This window comes from Agelaius phoeniceus, chromosome Z (genome assembly GCF_051311805.1).
Source record: "Agelaius phoeniceus isolate bAgePho1 chromosome Z, bAgePho1.hap1, whole genome shotgun sequence".
NCBI lineage: Eukaryota > Metazoa > Chordata > Aves > Passeriformes > Icteridae > Agelaius > Agelaius phoeniceus.
Window position 1 is genome coordinate 15,849,794 of NC_135303.1, and position 20,337 is coordinate 15,870,130.

The following is a 20,337-nucleotide window of genomic DNA, read 5'->3' on the forward strand; positions in this document are numbered from 1 at the left end:
CCTTTATCTCTGTGCTGTGTGTGCTGGGTTAACTGATGACTACTCCAGTGCAACTCCTGCAACCTGGGGGACTTGCTCATTTTCATACTGATTGGATACCTGCCTAAAATTCCTAGCAGGTTTCTGACTGAGATATCAGCAGGCTATGGCAAGTAAAAATGCATTAGATTTGTGAAGTTTACCTGAGAGATCTGTGCTATCCTGGATCATTTTCATTGAAACTGGATGAGTTATACTCCCAGGAGCAGCTGTGTAGGCTGGCATCCACCCTCTCTTCAGCAGGGGCATGGGGATGTCAAGCACCTTTGGCATCTTGGTGAGAGCTGCTGGGTTTGTTACAACTGGTAAGTTGGGTGAGACTGTCCTTCAGGGCATTTGTTAAGTGGGTATTTCATTATATATTTATATAATAGGGCAAATAAATGAAAGCCTTGGTCCTTAGTCATGGCTGAGACATTATATGTAGTAAAACCTGGTGGCTGAGGAGCAGGGCTGGGAGAAATAGTGCTGGGATGAATCTTTAACATGGTGGATACTGGACCAACATGCTAGGTTTAGACTTTTATGGTGGAAAAGATTTACTGAAACCTACTTTGACTCACACAGAACTGCACCTTTCAGTAGAAAGAGACAATCTTGCAGTTTTAGTGCCTGTCTTCCTTTTATTAGCTACCTGGGATGAAGTTTCAAATCACCTTGGCTGGGAAGCATCAGTATTTTGGGGAATGCCCTAAATAATAACACAAATAACACTCCTCCACTTATAAACAAACATGGTTATTTAAAAATAATTTTACATACATGTTGTAACATGTATATAGAAAGAGATACATATTCTAATATGGTTTTGAGTGTTTCACGTAGCAGTCCTGGTGTGGTTATTGTCAGCAGAGAAGTTTTGTGAGCAGGAGTTCATATCACCAGAAAAAAAAAGGATGCAAAAATTAAAACCTTATAGTTTACAAGGAAGGGTGCTTAGTCACAATTAATTCTGGAAAATGAGAGTCACTGACTTTGCAACAGAACTTCAAGAATCATTACTTTGATATATCTCATTTAGCAGCCCATTGACAAAGGGATGAGTATGGGCATGGTTGAGGTCCACATGAAGTGGTAGACCTTAAAAATTTACAGAAGTGGTGCCTCTTAACAGAAATGCCAGGGGAAGCCTAGGGGCTATTACTTTATTAAGTTCTGCTGAATATGCTGCTGGTTTTACTCTAAGCAAACCACACTATTTGATCCTCAAGCAATCAGATCAGTTCAAAACTGAAGGGTGTGAACCTCCTGTCTTTAAGCAAAAGGTTGGGGTTTTGTTTTTGTTTTTGGGTTTTTTTGGGTTTGTTTTGGTTTTTTTTTTTTTTACTTTTGAATTTCAGTGTGAATAGGATTTTGTCCAAATCATCCAGTAAGCTAAATTTACTGTAAACAAAAGTAATACTGCCAAAAGTCTTGTATTCAACACAGATCAGAGATGGGTAATTTTGCCTTAGAGATTTGGACATAATCAAGTGCATTTTTAGCAAGTTAAAAATGAAAAGTAGTGATCTATTTGAAATGAAGTAGTCTAGTCTGCAGAATATGTCATGACTTGACTGTAGTGAAAGAATTGTGTTGGTCATATGCAGTATCTAAAAAAATTCCTTTAAAACATGAACATTTAAGGTTCATCCAGTGCTCTGTGGCAGGGTACAGCTGTAACAGAAATGGAGATTCTCTGCTGAAGACTCCTGATAATACACCAGTGGCTTGCCTGCAAGCTCAGGATTTTAAACATAAGAGTTTTTACAATCAGCCTTCAGTTTCATAGTTTATTTTGCTTTTCTTGCAGTCATCAGTTTTCCACTCTGATTATTGGAAGGTAGCTGTGTGTTGTTTGGGTCCAAAGAAAGCACTGTGAGCACAGCTCCACTGTGTGCAAATTTTAGGCTAAAGGCCTAAAATCTTATTTCTAACATTAATATAAATTTCTCTGCCTTAAAAGTCAGTAATAAATTTCACATTTACATAAATCTGAGTGTGTTATTTTCACATCACCAGTGAAAAATTTAAACAGGTTTTTGTTGTCTTCTGGTCATAATCAGCTCCTTTTTTTTTTCCCTAATGTGAAATATGTTTGTGATTTCATGTCCATAGTCAGCAAGCTGTTTTAAAACCTGTTTTCCTTCTTGCTTGAGATTTGTAAGTGTGTAAGTGGACTCATGGAGTATAGCAGATAGGAAAGGGTGGTATGCCTTGGGCATTTAATTTAACTAACCTCGTGAGTCTGATAATGGAGATGCTGCAAGGATGCCTTTTTTCAGTGGAGTCACAATACTGAGACTATGAGCATTAAGGAGTTAACTGCTTACATCTCTGTAACTTTTGTTAATGCACAGACATATTTGTTGGTTTTGTACTAAATGTAAAGAAAGAAGGATCTGGTTCTGCAAAATTATATGTGCCATGTTTGTGTATAGATCTTTACACTATGCTAATCACTAATCTGCCTATCAGCTGGCAGTAAAGAAAGTTATCCAGATTTGCACATGTTTAATCACTTTATATTTTCCTTCATGGAGATGTATTGTAGAGATGCTAACTAAGGTGAGTATTTTTTTCTTTTTTCTTTTTTTTCATTATATGGAATATTCTTGTTAACTTACATAGGTAAGCTGCCACCATGTATAAAAATATAACTGTCATATATGTAAGTATATATCATACATATCATATTACACCATGTATAAAATACTTCGTTTCTTGAATGTTCCATATCAAAGAATAAAAATCTGCAGGAACAGGTTTCAAGTCAAGGCATAGCAGTTAATTGGTTTGTAGCCTCATGTTAAAAGCATCTTTCCCCAACAACTTTGGTATGTTAAACATGTCTTAAAAATAAAGAGATTGTGGTCATTTTATTGATGACTATGTGAACATGCAAATTGTGTTCTCTGGTTTGTGCAGTTCCCATATCATATAAAGGCACTTCAAAATATACTACCCATTTTAGGGATCCAATGAAGACTAAGCAGTGAGAAAGTAATGTCCTTGCTTGAATCACTGTGATTAACATGAAGTCACTGCTTGAGAGGTTTAATTGCTGAAAGGGAAAAAGAATGGAGGTCACAGGGAAAGAAAATCTTACTAAAATACACCATAGTTTCCCTTGAAACCACACAGGTTATTTTGTGCATTACCCTTTTCATAGGGAGATACATGTGTTATCACTACAGTTCCTTGCCCAACAGCTTGTTCAGTGTAATATTGACTTTTTAATGAAATCCCTGAGGAAATAGCTGTAAATTCAGTGTGAGAAGCTTGTGGGACTTTCCAGAAGGGAAGGTGCAAGGGAGAGGGTTGTTAGCTCTACTGGAGTTGGTTGTTCTCTTTGTTCTCTTTGGTTTTCTACTCATCAGTTTTCAAACTCTGCAACTCTGCAATGAATTATTTTACAAAGTTTTGTTGAAATCTGTTTACCTATTTCCAAGAAAAAGAAAACCAGGCAACTTTTGTCTGAGAAACTCTTGGAGCAAGGAGATTACAATTGCTGTTAGCATGGTTGCCACACCAGAGATGTGTTGTTCTCCATTTTTTTTTAAGATATGCCTAAAATAAGCCCATTTAAGATGCTGGAATCTCTCTCTCAGGAGAGATTTCCTCAGACTTTCTCAGTGAAGTCCTGTTAGGATGCCATCTCACACTGGCCCTCTCAGGTCTGGGTGTTCCTGATGCATGAGTTTGGGCACCAAAACTGAAAACAATTCTCTTGCATTTGGAGCCATCAAATGTGTCTCTGCGTTACAATATGGGAGTGTGGAGAAATTTTCTCTCTTCATTCACGTGGGGACAAGGACAAAGTCGGTGGGAAGAGTGAAGAAACAGATTGGAGGTGGGTCGGAGCAGTGGAGGGAGGATTCAGTGCAATCCGCAGGAGCCGGTGAGGATGTCTGGCTGGGGAAGCAGCAGTGTCTGTGCCAGGGGGTGTGAGTGTGGAGGATGCTGTCAGTGCTCCGTGGAATCAGGCAGCATGTGGGAAAGGGCGAGGAACTGGGAGGTGGTTCGGGAAAGCACACAAAACCCCCTGGGTTACACCACGGGTAGATGTAATTAAGGGGCAGAGCACTGGCAGCCAGGGATGAGCAATGATGCCAGGGAGGAGAGACAGTGATAGTCCTGTGTGAGCTGCAGGGGGAGGGGAAACAACCGGTGGTGACACTGCCCCATTCACACAAAAGAATGAATTAATGGTTGGCAGGTTCTCTCGATGCTTTAAATTTAAATTATGTGTGTTGCTATTTTAACTTAACACTTGAGTTTTGTGTTTATTTATGTGCAGGGGTATCAGTCTACCAAAAAAAAAAAAAAAAAAGGGCTGGCTTGGATTCTGTTTTATGTGAATATGCAGGGCTGGAACCTGCAGCGATTCGGGGACTGATTGACAGTTGAATGTTTCGGGAGTTGATTGACAGCTGAATGAGGCACTCTGGCTGTGAGTGTGGGTGTGAGGGGCCAGGGAGCACTAGCAGAGGGTGACAAGAGCTGGGAGCTGTGATGGATACCTCCTTTTCATCCCCCTCTGCTGCCGCGGCTCCGTGAGCGTCCTTCCTTTCCCATGCACGGGCTTTTATGTTGGGGTTTTTTTTCAGTCAAGCCTGTTAAAGTTGAATGCAGCCCAGCACCAGTAAAATGGTAATATGAGCCCATGCAGTGTGTGGCACTGGATAGCATCTCTTCAGGACAGCCAGAAATTCTAGAAGGGGAAGGAGAGAATGCAGGTGTATAGAGTTCCCCATTAGCAGCTATTATGGCCTGCTAATGGGTAACTTATTCTTGTCCTGGTGCAAACGTGTTGACTGCTTTTTTTTTTTTTTTTTTTGTTAATGAGAATATCTGGAAAACCATTTTTAGAACAAAATACTTGCAGTGTATCCTCCATTGCTCTAATGGGAAATAGCTATTGAACAAAAAATGAAGACTAAAAAAAAAGTCAGTCATCAATTTTTTTAAAATATGAAATTCCAGATGTTTATTTTGAGAAATTAGGAATTAAGTTTCCAGTATAATGAATCAGTTTTCTGGGAAGCACCATGGCAATCAAATTATCAAAGATGTAGAGAAATCATATGTACATTTTTCAGGATAATATATGTATTCCTTTGCCTTCTGTCTGTCTCCACTGCAGAAGTAAGTAACTTGGTGGTGTCAGCCCAGATGAGAATTTGAACTTCATCAAACGGGAAGTAACACTTTTAAATATTAAAAATCATAAAGTGTTTGGGAAAAGCTTTTTGGGATGTGAGCAGCTCTGTGGTGGGGCACGACTCCTTCAAGTTTGTGGTGGAAGAGGAAAGTTCCGAAGATCTGTGTGCTTTGAAAGGCTTGTTGGAGAGCTACTATTTTTGTTTTGCATTTCCCCCTCTCTTTCTTCCCCGAGTCACCTATGCCAGAGCTAGGGAGAAAAGGTGGCCCTGTCCAGTCAAGAAATATACCCTCTCTTTGTCCTTTCTGTTAGTTTTGCATCTGAGAAGGTTCTACTGTTTTTCTTGTAACTTTTTCTCTTGTAATATCTCTAGACTGATAATGAGAGAGTTCAATTAACAGAATCAGCTGATAAACAAAATCATGCTAGCACCATTGCTTTTGAAGAAGGAAAATATAAGAACTTATTTTTTAAAAAATTAACTGAGCTTGATAGAGGTTTCTAAGGTGTGAATTGACTTGAAGATGAATATTTAAGTCTCTATGTTCTATGAACATGGGGATTTAGAAAGAAAGGGTTAAAAATAAATTGAGAATCTACCTGGGAATTGCCATCATAACCTGCTCACTTCATGACCAGAACGCTGATGAGATTTTGACAAATGGAGACTAAAGGAGGGGGAAGAAAAAAGGGGGATGACACAGGTAAAAGTCAGAGAGCAGCAGAAATAATTATCTTAAGAAAAGAAGGAGCAACTTGAAGGCAAAGATGTTAACGAGGCTGAGAGCAGGTGGTAAGCAGGGCCCTAAATTTGGGCTTTGCTGAGGGACTGAGAGTATGAGAAGGTGGTTTGTTTTTTGCTCAGTCTCGTGGAGCTCTGTACAAACAAGCTTCTGCAGGTATGCTCAGCTCTGACAGTACAGCTATTCATTCTGAATGAAAAAATGGCAAAATAAAGGATTGGCAAGATGTTCACTGACCTTTTCTCCTTCCCATTCTTCTTGCTTCTAAAAGCTTCCCAAACAATCTAGCACAGAAAACCTTCAAACCATTCTGCCAGCTAATCGTTTGAGCCAACTTCTTATAATGGGAATATAACTTCATTACTTCTTTAACAGCTGAAACGATAGTAAAATCCCTGAGCAGTTTGACAGAGTGAGTGTCTAGTCTTTAATTTTTAACATTCTCTTTCTGAAAGCCTTTTAGAGTTCAACTCTTTACTGACACTCTCCCTTGTCAGTCTTGCACTTAAAGCAGTTAAGCAAAGCAAGTGACATATTTAAATTTCAAGTCCCTGTGCTCTAAAACTGCTATGCATATTCAGTTTAGTATGCTCCATGAAAATGCATGCAACACCTAATTTAAAAGAGGTGTTTAAGTGGATGACCATAGGAAAAGATAGGGTGTTAGAACTGAGGCTTTAGTTCCTCAAGTGCCTCCCTTTGGCACAAAGGCAGCAATCACAAAATTACAAATAGGAGGAATAGAACCAAATATAGCAGGACTAGATGACTGATACAAAAAAGATTATACCTATGTATTTATTTTCAATTGATATTTTGTACGTAAGTTGACAAAACTAGCATGAATTGCTGTAATAAAACATAACAAATAAAGGAAGAAAAATAAATAAGGCAAAATAACTAAAAAGAGGACAAAACAGAATCCAAGAATACCAAAATAAGCAGCAGCAAAAAATAGACTTTTAAAATGGCAAGAAATTTATATAAGAAAGGTTTCAAGAAAGATTTCAATGACTGCAAAAAGAATTGCAGAAACTGTGTCATGAAAATCACCTAGAAAACGGGATGCTTACTTTATTTAGAATGAATGTGCCAAAAGTAAGTACAGCATCCTTTCTCTGCCAAGATAACTCTTCCACCAAGTGCTCTACCATGGAGCTGCTCACCTCACAGAGTAAAGGGCTGTCTCCTGACCAGAAGGTACACCAGGTCACACAGCTGTGAGTTAAGAGCAGTTTCAAAAAGTAGAAAAACAATAGCAACCTACATCTTCACCATTCCCAATGAGTAGTTGTATTCTGTGGTTTTTAATTTCATTATTACATTATTCATAATTCCTTTCTTAGGTGTAGATTTATTCAAAGTACATTAGAATGATGGAAATTTTCATTGTTATTCAGTTCTTCAGAAAAACTCTTTTCTGTGAAAACTTGGAATGCATTATTGTTGGTAGCTTAAATCATCTGTCATACAGTGAATGTAGATGCTAATGAACTGGATAATGTTAATATCAGGGGATAGATTAGTAGATAGATTTTAAGAAAAAAATTTATATGGCTAGAATTCCTCTAAACAGAACCAGTTGCTGCCATTTTGTAAAATATCATTCGTTGTGGAGAAAAGATCAGTTTTAAAGCACTAGTAAGTAATTATGTTTCCAAAATTTATTTGTCTTCCCATTACTTATTTACTTGCTCTACTTGTCCGTTGTTTTCTTCACTGGGCTTTGATTCCTGCTTAGAGCATTCCTTTTAATGTGTGTGCATGTCCAAATTGCATTGTTATACCATGTAAATATAAATATACAACTACAACTTGCTTAAATCTTCTCCCCAAAAAAGACCGCACTGAACTGAAGTAATTTCCCAACATTTTTTCCCAATTTCCCATAATTTCCCAACATTCCCAAGAAGCCAAACATTTTAAAACATAATTTCTTTAACTTATTTTCTTCTGTGTTTAGGAGTCAAGTAAATTAGTTTTCATCTATCTGTGACAGTGCCTCAAAGTGCACTCCAGCCAGTAGTTACAAGGGGAGATGTTTAATTGTCTGGAGCCCATGCTTCTAGGAATGTATCCCTCTCTCAAAGAGGGTGCCCCTAAGCAGATGAATTTGTGACAGATACAATAATTGTAAAACCAGAAAAATATGGTGCATCTTCAGACATTTTTTCTAGAATAGCATTTTCTGACTGAAATGCAATGGATTGACCACTAGTGAAAGCTAAACAGATTTACAGGTATCTTAATATACAGCACTTAGAATTCAGTGTCATCTCTTACATCCAGGCAGGTCAGACACTGTGCCAAGTTCTTGGGAACAGTGATAGGGAGGTCTTCCTGTGCCCATAAATCCAAGGAGTTCTCACACAAAAACCTCTGAAAACATGTTGGCATGTCTGCTGCCAGTGAAATACAAGCAGAGAGGAAGGGATGGATGAATACATTTTGGATGGTTCATTTTACTGATGTATACTTATGGTAGCCTGTGATGCTTCATTTGTATTTGTTAAATTCTCAGTTCCTCAAAGTATTCACTTCTGTTATATGATTGTGCTGGGGAATACCTTGCACGTATAAAATAACACTAATGTAAATCCTCTGTTTGGACATGCATTCTGGAAATTAAGGTTAAGCTGTTTTGTCTGAGTGAATATTTGTAAATGTTTAGCATTTTTAATTTAAAGACTTTTCTGTGAACGTGTGGTACGCAAATTGAGGCCTGGGTGGCACACTGCCTTGGGGAAAAGGGATCCTTAGTCTTCATTGTTAAAAACCAAGAACTTTGATTTCAGAGCTTCATGCCTTGCTGATTTTCTCAGGGGAAGGTGATGAAAAATTGCAGGGTGTCTAGTCCTCTCTGAGTTTGAGGTAAGGAGGAAGAATCAGCCAAAAAGAAAAGTGAGAAAATGCTGTTTGGAGACAACTATTTCTGCTCTGTGTCTGCTCACTCTCATGCATGATTGTGTGCTGCCTTTGTGCATAATTTTAATCTCTCCTTAGTAACCTTTACCTAGGGCAAATACTGCAATTTGGTCTCCAAGCATGCTGCATCAGGGGGGACTCTCTGATGGACATCTCAAAAGGCAAAGGTTATGTTCAACCTAAGTTCTAAGCTCTTTTTCTGAGCAAAGGCTCATGAATTCTGCATTTCCTTAGCATTTTTTTTTGGGGTTGTAAGAGGTAGAGTGTGTGGATTGAATTATTTTCAGGAGAAAAGCCCCATGATGTCTGCTTGATCTAAAAGAGACAATAACAAGAGGCTTCACTACCTATACCACTTTTCCTTCAATAGAGGGACTAGCATCCTACTGGGGCAGAGATTTTATCTTTAAATTCAGTTAATGCCAGTAATAGTTCTGATGTGGCCTCCACTGCTCTGTACAACACAAGAGAGAAAATTAAAAACTACCCAACAAGAAAAACCTCACTGGAGCTAAAAAGCAGTGAGCTGTGCGAAAGATAAGAATTTCTGGTGTCTAAATATAGAGTAATATGAATATGTTAAAACATAGAACTCTATGTACTCTTTTAAAAGAATAATTTCAATTTGGTTAAGAAAACTACAGTTAAATCAGCCTTCTCCTGAATGTTCTGGCTGTCATTTTCTTTAGCCAGTATAAACCTGCCTTTCTGGTTTATGAAGCCACAGTGCTAACATGTAAAGCAAGATGTTATGACTCATTGAAACAATTCTTTGTTCTCTCTTGAAAGCATTGCTGATGGTATTTTCAAGTGTACTTGGGTTTACCCCTAAGAATGCAAACCTCTTGCAAGTCTGAGCTTAATAAAAGGCAGATTATGTAATTTTTGCAGTGCCGTATGATGTGAATGTAATCCTGTTAACGTCTTTGATAGTTTTGGTTTCCAGCTTTGCTGAATTTTGCTGTAATTTTATCAGGGGAAATAAGATGGCTTCTCTTAGTTTGCAAAACTTTGAGCAAATGTGGTAAAAATGTGTTTCAGGACTGAGAAGTAGTTACTAAGGGATTCATCAGCAAAACTTCTATCTTGATTTGACTTGAAGATGCAAATTACTTGCATGAAACCCTGAAATCATGTGGCTAAACCTGAGAACTTAACTGAAAATGAGTCTGCAGTGATTTCACCAAGGGTCAGTGTTTTATGTGGACTGTGCTCCCCAGTGCTGGGAAAATAGAAGGTTAAGGAAAGTGAGGTTTAAGGGTGTGAGGATAGGTCCTGGCTCACATCCTGGCTGTTCCCTTGCACAGCACTTCTTTGTGTTCAGCAGGCTGTGCTGAAAGATGTGAAAGGGATTGGCAGAGAGGGCTGTGGAGACTACAACATGCAGTCTGTTTTTGCTGTGAGTAACCAAAGCACTGAGCACCTTGCTGCTGTAGAGGTGGAGAGCCCCCAGCCACTGTAAGCTGGATAGGTTTGCTCAGCCTTTCCTCACAGCCAGACCACCTCTTTCTGAGGATCTGCAATTATTGAAATGTTAACTGAGCTGCATCAAAAGAGAATAAATTAACAGGAATTTATGTTTTCTATCTGCCTAGCAGTATTAGTAAAAAGCAGTTTAAAGCCTTTTATCTCTGAAAGGAACAAAAGGGGGCTTTAGTTTTAACCAAACCAGGTCTGATAGATGCATCTTTCTTGGGGATAACACACCAGCTTTAGGGTCCATAGAAGGAAAGCTGTCCCAAAAACTCCTTGAGCAGTCCTCAACTGAATGAAGCAGAAGACTTCCAGACAAGAAGGGTAGTTGCATTCTAAACTGGTGCAGAGTCATGAAAGTTGAACTCCTTTAAGACTTAAGCTTCTTTGATTACTCCCAGGATTGTGTACTCTTATTGTAAGTAAAATAATACTTGCATTATTGAAATTGACAGCTTCATCGTGGTGGCTCAATCACTGTTTCTCAGTGCTGTTAATAAAACCAAATGACACTGTGAATAATGGTACTGGTCAGACAAGGAGTGGAAAGCTCATTGAAAGAAAACAGATTTGAACTTCACACAGTCACAGAAGCTGAGCAAGGCTTGGGTGGGCACCACTCGATGTGTCCTGTGAGCCATGGTGCAGGCACCTCTTTTTGTACCTTCTGCAAGGGTTTGCTCACCTCACTGTGTTAACTGTGTCAAAACCCATCGACTCTGAGTGGCTGATGCTGGAGATCCTTTAGTCTAAAATGTTCTCTGAATGTTTAGTGCACAGCTGGAAGTGTTGCCATCATTTATCTGCATGAGTCATTTGGAGTCAGGGCTGCTTGCTTATTTTGAACTTTTCTTATGTCTGTTTCTAAAGATGCCTGTCCAGTCCTAGGTTCCCAAGACATTGCTGTACTGTTTACGTGATGATGGAAATAGTTAACAATGCTGAAGGTAATTTACCTTATATGACACAGAATCATAGAACATGCCAACTGGAAGGGGCCCACCAGGATCATCAAGTCCAACACATGAATGATGAGATAGCAATGTCCTTTTTAGTGGGATATCTCCTCTGCTTCTTTTGAATGACAACTAATTTAAAAATAAAATGAGCAAGGACAATTACTACTTCAGTCTTAAATCCCTACTGTCTAGTAATCAAACCTGTATTTTTAGTATTTTAAGGTGTGTTTTGTTTTGTTCTAACTTTTTTTCCACAGTGCTCCTGATAGTCACTCTTCAGCCTGTATTGCCTTGTTCTCACAACCTGACTTCAGCTTCTTGTTGATGAAACTGATGATAAAATCACTGTTTTTCTCTGCTTTATCCAACTTGATAAATTGAGATGTAGTGAATTTCTGCTTACCTTAATCATATTTTCCCCCGGATTGCTCTCTGTTTTGTGGCTGATCATTAAGGCTCACTGTACATGCTGAGGGAACATGTAATTGCAGTTGCCTGATGTAAACAACCAGTCTGATGGATTCAGACAAAGAGAACCTTTCAAGTACCTCTCCTAATTTAAGCAAATGTATAGTAAATCTGGTGAATAGCATGGATATGCTCTTTCCAGCCTACCAGAGATGTTTACCTTGTCATGGCTTGCTTAGTCTGTGAGTGGTCACCTGAAATTGTTGTATTGTCCCTGCTTGTGGGATTAGATATGAATCCTGACCAAATGCACCTGCTGAAAAAAACCCAGACCTTCACTGTTGTGATGTGATTAATACTTCACTAGCAGAACTAAATTAAAGAATTTTTTAGTCAGTATTATTTGCCATTTTAATTTTGAAATTATCTGTTCATAGGTTAGAAAGTGAAACTGCACAAACAATATCTCACAGCTTCCACTTTCTGTTTATTTTCTCTGTGGTGACTTTACTACAGTCTAGTAGTTTATAAAATATGAAGCAGTTAAGCAAAACGTTATTATGAGTTATGTCCATATTTTCTTGTGGAATTTAGGACTGTAATCATCAAAGGCTCTAATTGATTCTGAGAGGGGATCTTTCTGTGTAATTATTCTCCATCTTCCTCATCTGTTTGTTGTTGGCTGCCAGGCAACCAACAAATACGAGGCATTCAGGTGGAAGTGAGCTTTTTATGGAGCATATTGTCCCTGACATTGTTTGCAAATACTGTCGTAGACACTTAATGAAGTGCAATTCAAGAAAACAGTGGGATTATTTCAATTCAGGGTGTTGGACTGTTCTCCCTTCTACTATCAAAAATATTTTACAAGAAAACAAACAAAACTAACCGTCTTTACAAAGATTAGTAACAGAGAAGTTAATGATGTATAATTTAGGTCATAAGGGCAGTTTTGCCTCCTGTTCTCCATTGTCAGAGCTTGAGTGACAGGTCTGTACTGGAAGGGTGAGTGGGATTTGAAAAATGCTGTGTTCACTAGAACCATGGGGTTTTTGTTTGTTTGTTTGTTTTTCTTTTGGTATTGTGTAACTACTACCTTGCCAGCTTCCTAATAGTATCTTACAGAATTATTTTTCAAACATGCAAAATATTTTCATCTTTACTGCTGAAATTTTTGTTAAAGGCACTGGGAACTGCCTCATTTTTTTTTTTTTTCTAGACAAAGCCAATTGAATGCATAAATGCCACTGCACATAGCTGACAAAGGTAGAACATCTTTGTGAATAGGCTGTGTAAATTCTTTCCCACAGAAGTCAACGAAGGGGTCGGTTGTCCTGGGCTACGTATTTCGTCACTTAAACCTGGTGGAAATAGATTACTTTGGGCTGCGCTACTGTGACCGAAGTCATCAAACGGTGAGTGAGAGACACAGCAGATTGGATTTGCCATGCATAAAATTCACCCTGTTGTGCTGGTTGCCTGTACAGCATTAGATTGTCATACTTCCCCTAACTTTCACTGTTTCCTGGCTCAGGTTTCCAGTAATAATTTATTTTGTTTATTTCCAATAAAGTCTTGGAATAGCCATTAGCATCTTAGATAGGAATGGAATCAAATGTTAAATGTTGTTGAAAACTAAATTAAGAAAGTACAAATAAAAAAATTATTATATGAACTTAGGATTGATATTTTTTCCTCTTTAATACTGTGCCCTGAAGCCAGTGCCTGGTGCTCTGTGCTGCTCAGCCTCACTTGGCGCTGCAGTGCCTGGGAAGGAGCACCCCTGAGTGCATCACAGCCTGCTTCACTTGCTGCAACACTGGCCAAACACCTGTTTCAGGCTGTGCTGGGCAGTGCCATTTTCACTCTTCCTGAACCATCTCTGTGTCCCTGAGCCCACGTTCTCTAGAGCCTCCTTGGCAGGAACTCACCCCACATCTGGGGCTTTTTCCACTGAGACGTTTCCATCCTAAACAGACAAGGAGATGTGTTTCAGCCAGGCTGAGATGTTTCAGCCAAAGCAGGCAGTGTTTTGGAGCAGTGCTGTCTACCCCACCAAAGGCTTGTGCAGGACTGCTGCAGGCAGAGGTGAGGAGCAGGGAGTGCTCAGCAAGAGGAACCAGTGCTGTATTCACAGGATGGTCTTCATGGTACCTTAAAATTATGAAGGGAATAGTGCAGGGCCTATGGTTAAGTTAAGTCAAGCCATTACAGTTTTGAAGCCAGTGTTTAGTGATGATAACACTGCACAAGATCCTGTTTCACCTATATATAGTAATAACTTATTGAATTGGCTAAACATTTGCTGAGTTCTTCTGTTAACCAGAAACTGGTCATGTAAAGACTGAATTTAGAACAGTATTAAGCAGATTGCTGATTGCTTCTGAGAGCTACAGACTGCCCCACTCCCTGTGTTTTAACTTCTGTGCCATAGTCCAGAAATGTATAAATTCAGTTCCTTGATGAGCTTCTAATCATTTTATTCCATGAAGATGAATGCCAGATTCAGCTGTGAATTAAAGACTGTTAAAAATGGTGGTTTTGATTTCCTGAGGAATTTGAGGTGTGGATGAACAGCAGCTAGGTATTTTTTGCTCTCAGAAGTGTTTTCCTTTTAGCTGTGGTTGCAAATAAAATAGAAATGGCTGTTCCTGGGAATATTTCCAGAAGCATGCACAGGGTATGTTTAATGGTGTATATGAAAATATGAGTATAAAAATGGATTGCACCTCTGTTATGAAAGGACACACAAAAGCACATTTTAGGGCACATCCTTTTGTTCTACTTTTTCTCTCATGTGGTGCTCCAGTGGTGTTAATTTAATGTTAGCTTTAGGCTTTATCCTCTGGCCAGCTCAGTGTCAGGAAGCCACTGCGATTCTTGATTTTCCCATGGATTAGGAAGGTGTTTATCCCACTTCTGTCATTCGCCTGCTCTTATACAAACTCTGGCCTTCTCATGTGGATACGGGACCTCAGCTGTGTGCAAGGCTATGGAGTGCTCCTGCCCAGCCATGGAGATGCTGCCACAGGGGCTGCCTTTGCACCTGGGCTGTTCTGTAACACACCATTGTGAAAAGGCCTGCTCGTGTTGTTTGTCCGTGTAAGGATAACAAAAAACTGACGCTCCTTCATCTGAAAAGTTCATAAATGAGCCAAACAGTGCTACTGTGTGTAGTTTTATATGTTTTATGACATGTGGTTTTATGCTGCTAGCTTGCTATTTTTAGTGAACTCCTGTAAAATTTTAAGAATGGGCAGTAGAATGGAAAGTTTTCACACAACAAACAACACCTTGTGCTTTAGCTGTAAACATATATTTAGTTGCATGCTTACTGTGGCTAAAACTCTCTGGGCTGTTGTGGGAATTAGTTCAGTAATGGCTGGCAAGAAGCCTAGATCTGCATTTTGGATTGGATATTTTTTGGATCGACCACAGTAGATTTCCTAAGGGAAGAGGAAAAAGGTTACCTTGCTAATTAGCTTTAAAACCATGGTCCTGAGTTAGTCTCAGAGGGAGAAAAGTGTTTGGGGGTTGGGCTACCTATTAATACATTGCTTGTGGTGGGGAAAGTTTTATTATTTGTACTGTCAGGTTTTTTTGTCACACTATAGATTTAACTGAATGACAAACAAAGCAGCGTAGACAAAATGATGTATTTTAAAGAACACAAATCAGTCACAAAAGAAACATTTTTCTTACTAAGGGTTTGAAAGGGATTGTTTGGTTATTTTCCCCATTACTCTTGCATGCCTCAGCACTTCCAGGTGGTCTTTTAAGTGCTGTGTTGGTGAGCTACCTCTTATGTGGGTGGTATCATAATTATTTTAGTACTACCAGTAGGGCTTTAATGAGTGAACAAGGTTTCACTGTGCTATGTAGTGTATATGAATGTGTAGCATTAAAATGGTCTCTTCCTGAACACCAACAAACTAATTAGCCTGTGAGAACAGCTGGATGCAGCAGATTGACAGAACTGGGTGGCACTGGCAGGGGCACTAACAGTAGGGTAAAGCATAAATTGGATAACCCTGTCTCTAGGGTAGTAATTTGGTCATATTGCACAAATTTCGCTTTATTGACATTCCAGGTTTTGCCCAACTCTCCACAGTAAAAGGACAGTATTTAAATGGAAAAATCAAGCTCTGGAAGATTACAAGTTGATGTCAGAATAGCATTACCTATATCTACTTAGTGCTGAACAAGTGCTTAGACCTGAGCGAGACAGGTCTCCAAAGGAACAACAAAATATCTCTTCTAATAATTGGTTAAAGTACAACATTTAATAATGGATTAAAAAATCCATGATATAAAGTTACACCCCAGTGAACAGATGGGTTCAGCTAATGCTGTGTTGTCAGTAGTGTTTCCTGATAGTCCCTCTGTTGACAAACTACATGGTGCTTCTTCTCATGTGGTACTTGAGTACCTTTCTTAGTGCTGCAAGTTCTTTAAAAAAAGACCAATTTTCTTGGAGAGCCACAGAATCCCTAACTGTGCTCCATCATCTAAACCTCACCTGAGCCTTTTGCATTACTGCAGAGAGTACTGGCACCCAAATTAATGTGAGTTGACACTAGATACTGTCCTCATGGTTCTCAATGTGGATATGGTTCTCAGCTGGGTCTTCCTGGAGAGGTCATTTGTGTCTTCTGCCTCATCTCCCAGGACTTTGTGCCCCATCTGCTATTTCTAGGTGAGACACAATCACCAGAATATGTGTAGCAGAGGCTGAGGGTGGCTGAGGAAACTCTGTCCAGAGTCACAGACTGATTGGGTTGGAAGGGACCTCTGGAGATCACCCAGTCCAACCCCCTGACAAAGAAGAGTCACCTGGAGCAGGTGACACAGGAGCACACCCAGGAGGTTTTAGGATGTCTCTGGAGGGGGACACTCCACACCCTCCCTGGGCAGCTCTTCCAGTGCTCTGCCACCCTCAATGGAAGGAAGTTCTTCCTTGTATTGAGGTGGAAATTTCTGTGTTTTAGTTTATGCCCATTGCTCCTTCTCCTGTCACTTTGCACTATTAAAAAGAGTCTGGTACCTTCCTCCTGGCAGCTGCCTTGGAGATACTTACTTGCATTAGTGAGATCTCTTCTCCAGACTAAATAGGCCCAGATCCTACCTCTCCTCATAAAAGACATGCTCCAAAGCCCTCACCATGTCTGTGACCCTTCACTGGACCCTATCCTTTTGCTCCTCGTCACTCTTGCACTAGGGAGCTCAGAACTGGACAAAGTTTTCCAGGTGTGCCTCACTAGGACTGAGGAGAGGAGCAGGATCACCTCCTTCGACTTGCTGGCCACACTCTTCCCACTACAGTCTCTCATTGCTGTAGTATTTAGGGAAAACAGTGTTCCAGGGGTGTACTTCTCCAGGGGCTGGGTGAACTGGTGCTGGAGAGGGCTGTCCTGCCACTCACTGCTGCTTCCTGCTGTGCTGCAGCTCCCAGGTGCTCTCCACACAGTCCCTTTGCTACTGCCTTTGTGGCTTTGCCAGGGTGTGTGGGATAGCCAAGCTGGTCTGGAAGAGGCCAGTGTTTTATTGAGGTACACAAAAGGCAGAGATTGCAGTATTAATACATGATATGTCAAGAAAAGCTGAGCAGAATTTGATGAGGGAAGGGGTCCTCTTGAAGCCCAAAGGTGTTCCCTTTTGTGAAATGCCAAAAGAATCATGCTATATACACAAAATAATACAGCAGTAAGAATATCTACAACAGTAAATATTTTTTGATAGTGCTAATATGAGCTATTATAATCAGAATGTACCACATACTGATACCTTTCTAGGGCTCTAAGTGGAGAAATACAAATACAGTAGGACAAATAATGATATTCATTCATATTGCACCATGCTCCCACCCTGCAATGTAGGTGTGTTTTTCTCCCCTGCTCAGAGGAAGCTCTGTTTGAGCACACAACCCTGAGAGCACAACAGGTAGGAGTTAACCCATGGCAATACAGGGAAGTAATGTCATACAATGTACAGCGTATTTTGTCTTCAAGATCTTAGGAAAAAAGTCAAATTGTACTGAGCTAGTATTTTGTTGAATGAAATTTTTTTAAATGGATTTTTACACTCATCCCCAGGCATGATATACTAAATTATCTAGGAGGAAAGAGAATTGTTTGTGTGTGCTAAATTAGATGTCATAACCAGTGGAAAGAAAATGGAGACTGATAATGTTGCGTAGAAACAAGAAATTTTAGAAGAATATTATTGGATTAAAACAACAGACACAAAGCTGATGGTCAGGTGAGTTACAGATAGTAAGAATAAACTTTTAGAGTGCAGCAGGATCAGTTCACTGATGATATCATAATAAATGTAATCTATATAACTTCAGATTCTAAAAACAAAGATAGTACCATTAAATACACATTTATATGCAAGAATTGCCTGAAAATTTTTACATTTCTTATATAATAGGGACATCCTGAACTTGGCAGATTGAGCTTCTTTGCACTGGATATTTGCAGGAAAAATCTGATACAGCAATTCCAATTCTTAGTGTTGTCTTAGGCTGTAGGAAGTCTCGCTAATTTCAGATTCTAATTGAAAAATGACACATTTTCTCTCCAAAACGGTGTTTCTTCTGTTGTAAATGTGATCAAAAACTAACACCTTGATTGTGAGAATCTAATTAAGACAGTCCAACATTTAGTTTGAATTTGGTAGATCTTTCTGCACCAGACACTTCATTGATTGATACTACAGCAAACATTTCTACCTAGTTAATATTTTGTTTCAAGCAGGTTCATGGAATTTGACCCAAGTTTAACCCTATGCAGATACAAAAAATTAAGATTCCAGGTTTGTGGTAAAGTTCTTGCAGGCACTTAAAAGGGCTAATTATGAAATACTGCATGGAGCTTGGTTGCATGGAACCAGGAATGGTATGGAAGCCAGGTTTGTAAAAGTACAAAGGACAAAAGAGTCCATTTATTCTTTATGCTGTATACTTTAAAACATTTTCTTAATGTAATTTCTACCTAAATTTAAAAGGGAGCTATTTTCCTTAATAACATTGTACCTTTTTAATCAGTCTTAGTTAATAAAAAATTATTAAAGTAATACTGTGTGCATTTTTAAAGAACAATTAGTAAACTAGTCCCTTTAGCAACTGGATAGTTGCATTGGGATGCAACTATCCACAATATAATCAACAAAATGATTATATTTTTTTCCTACTTCTTCTCTAAATGTTAAATACTTTTAGATTCTCAGTGCTGGTCCCTTGCAGCTGGGTGAGGAGGTGCTGTGTCCCCCAGCCCTTTGCGGCAGGGATGAGCTGTTTGCAGGCCTGTGCAGGGGCACAGGTGGGAGAGCACTGGGGGTGTCCCAGGGGCTGCCAGGAGGTGGGAAGGGCGGAGGCAGCAGTCGGAGCTGCCTTGGCATTCACCACCCTGGGGTTTGTTGTCAGCAACTGCTGTGCAAGTGCGCTGGGTTAATGAGACACTGTTTTTTTGTTGCATTTCTCTTGGCACTTCAGTCTATCAGCTTGTGGTGTAACTATAGCTGACACTGTTTATCCATCTGTACAAGCATTTAACAAGTATCTAGCACACATTACTGTGTAGGTATGCCCAGGTGTGCTCACAGGGCCCTGGTGTTGGGGTTCTTGGATCTCTAAATGTTCTCGTCTTTACTGTCTGACTTTGGTTTGAAAAATGTCTTTGCATTATCCATGAAATTCCATTCATCTTTGGCTTGCAAATAAAATGTTAGAAATCTCCTGCTCGTCCCCCCACCTCTTGCATTCTTCAGGAAAATTTTGGCAGCCTTTGAAATAATAAATAGCTGTGCGGTAATTTTAAGCATGGGTTTGTGCCACGGCCACAGAGCTAAGTGCTCCCTGGAGAAATGAAAAGGCAGATGAGATTCTTGTCTCTTCTCCACCACACTGAAGTGTTTAATCTCACCTGCACTGATCTCAAGACCTGTGGCACTCACAGAAAAACATAACTTCTCATGGCAGCTGATACTTATTTTTACTAGCACAAGCAGCAGCACTCTCTTTCTTCCAGGGATGAGAGTGCAGTTCTTCCTGTCAGCTCAGCATGAGGGAAGGAGAAGAAAAGGTTAAGTGATGTGAATAACCAATTGTTCTGTGCTAATTTTCAAAGTTAAGTAACTAATTTCCATAATTATCTGTCTTGCAGTACTGGCTGGATCCTGCAAAGACCCTCGCTGAACATAAAGAATTGATAAACAGTATGTATTTAATTTGAACTTAAAGGACAAAGATGAAGTAACAATGTTCCATCTACACAGTTGGAACAATATTCTACAGATTTGTAGTTCTTAATAAGTTTGTTATTGCAGTTCTTTGCTGTATCAAGATTTCACACATGGGTTACACATGGTATCATTTAATAGTATAATTATTGTCCAAAGACTGCTGTGTGCTGAAATTTTGTTTTAGGCTAAAAAGTGGTGTTATTGTTAATTAGTATAATTTTATAGTGGCTGTGATGCCTCTATCATGCTTAGCATACCATAACCGTTTGCTGTGTGAATATAACATTTTTTCTGAAAATTTTAAGTTTCATAAAATATTAAGATAGGCTTATTAGTAGCTGTTTTGTAGTCAACTAGTAACAATTAATACCAATTAGCCATTCATGACAACTCACTTTTACAC

The 20,337-nt window shown here is 39.4% G+C and overlaps 1 protein-coding gene across 3 annotated transcripts in view; it reads left to right on the top strand.

Annotated features, from left to right (window-relative positions):
• EPB41L4A (erythrocyte membrane protein band 4.1 like 4A) overlaps positions 1 to 20,337 on the top strand; it is a 118,938-nt gene that overhangs the window by 34,033 nt on the left and 64,568 nt on the right. For all 3 annotated transcript variants that reach the window (XM_077171313.1, XM_054653294.2, XM_077171314.1), the window contains exons 2-3: positions 13,001 to 13,105; positions 19,856 to 19,907. In XM_077171313.1, coding sequence (XP_077027428.1) covers positions 13,001 to 13,105; positions 19,856 to 19,907 — 157 coding nt within the window. The remainder of the gene's footprint in view (positions 1 to 13,000; positions 13,106 to 19,855; positions 19,908 to 20,337) is intronic.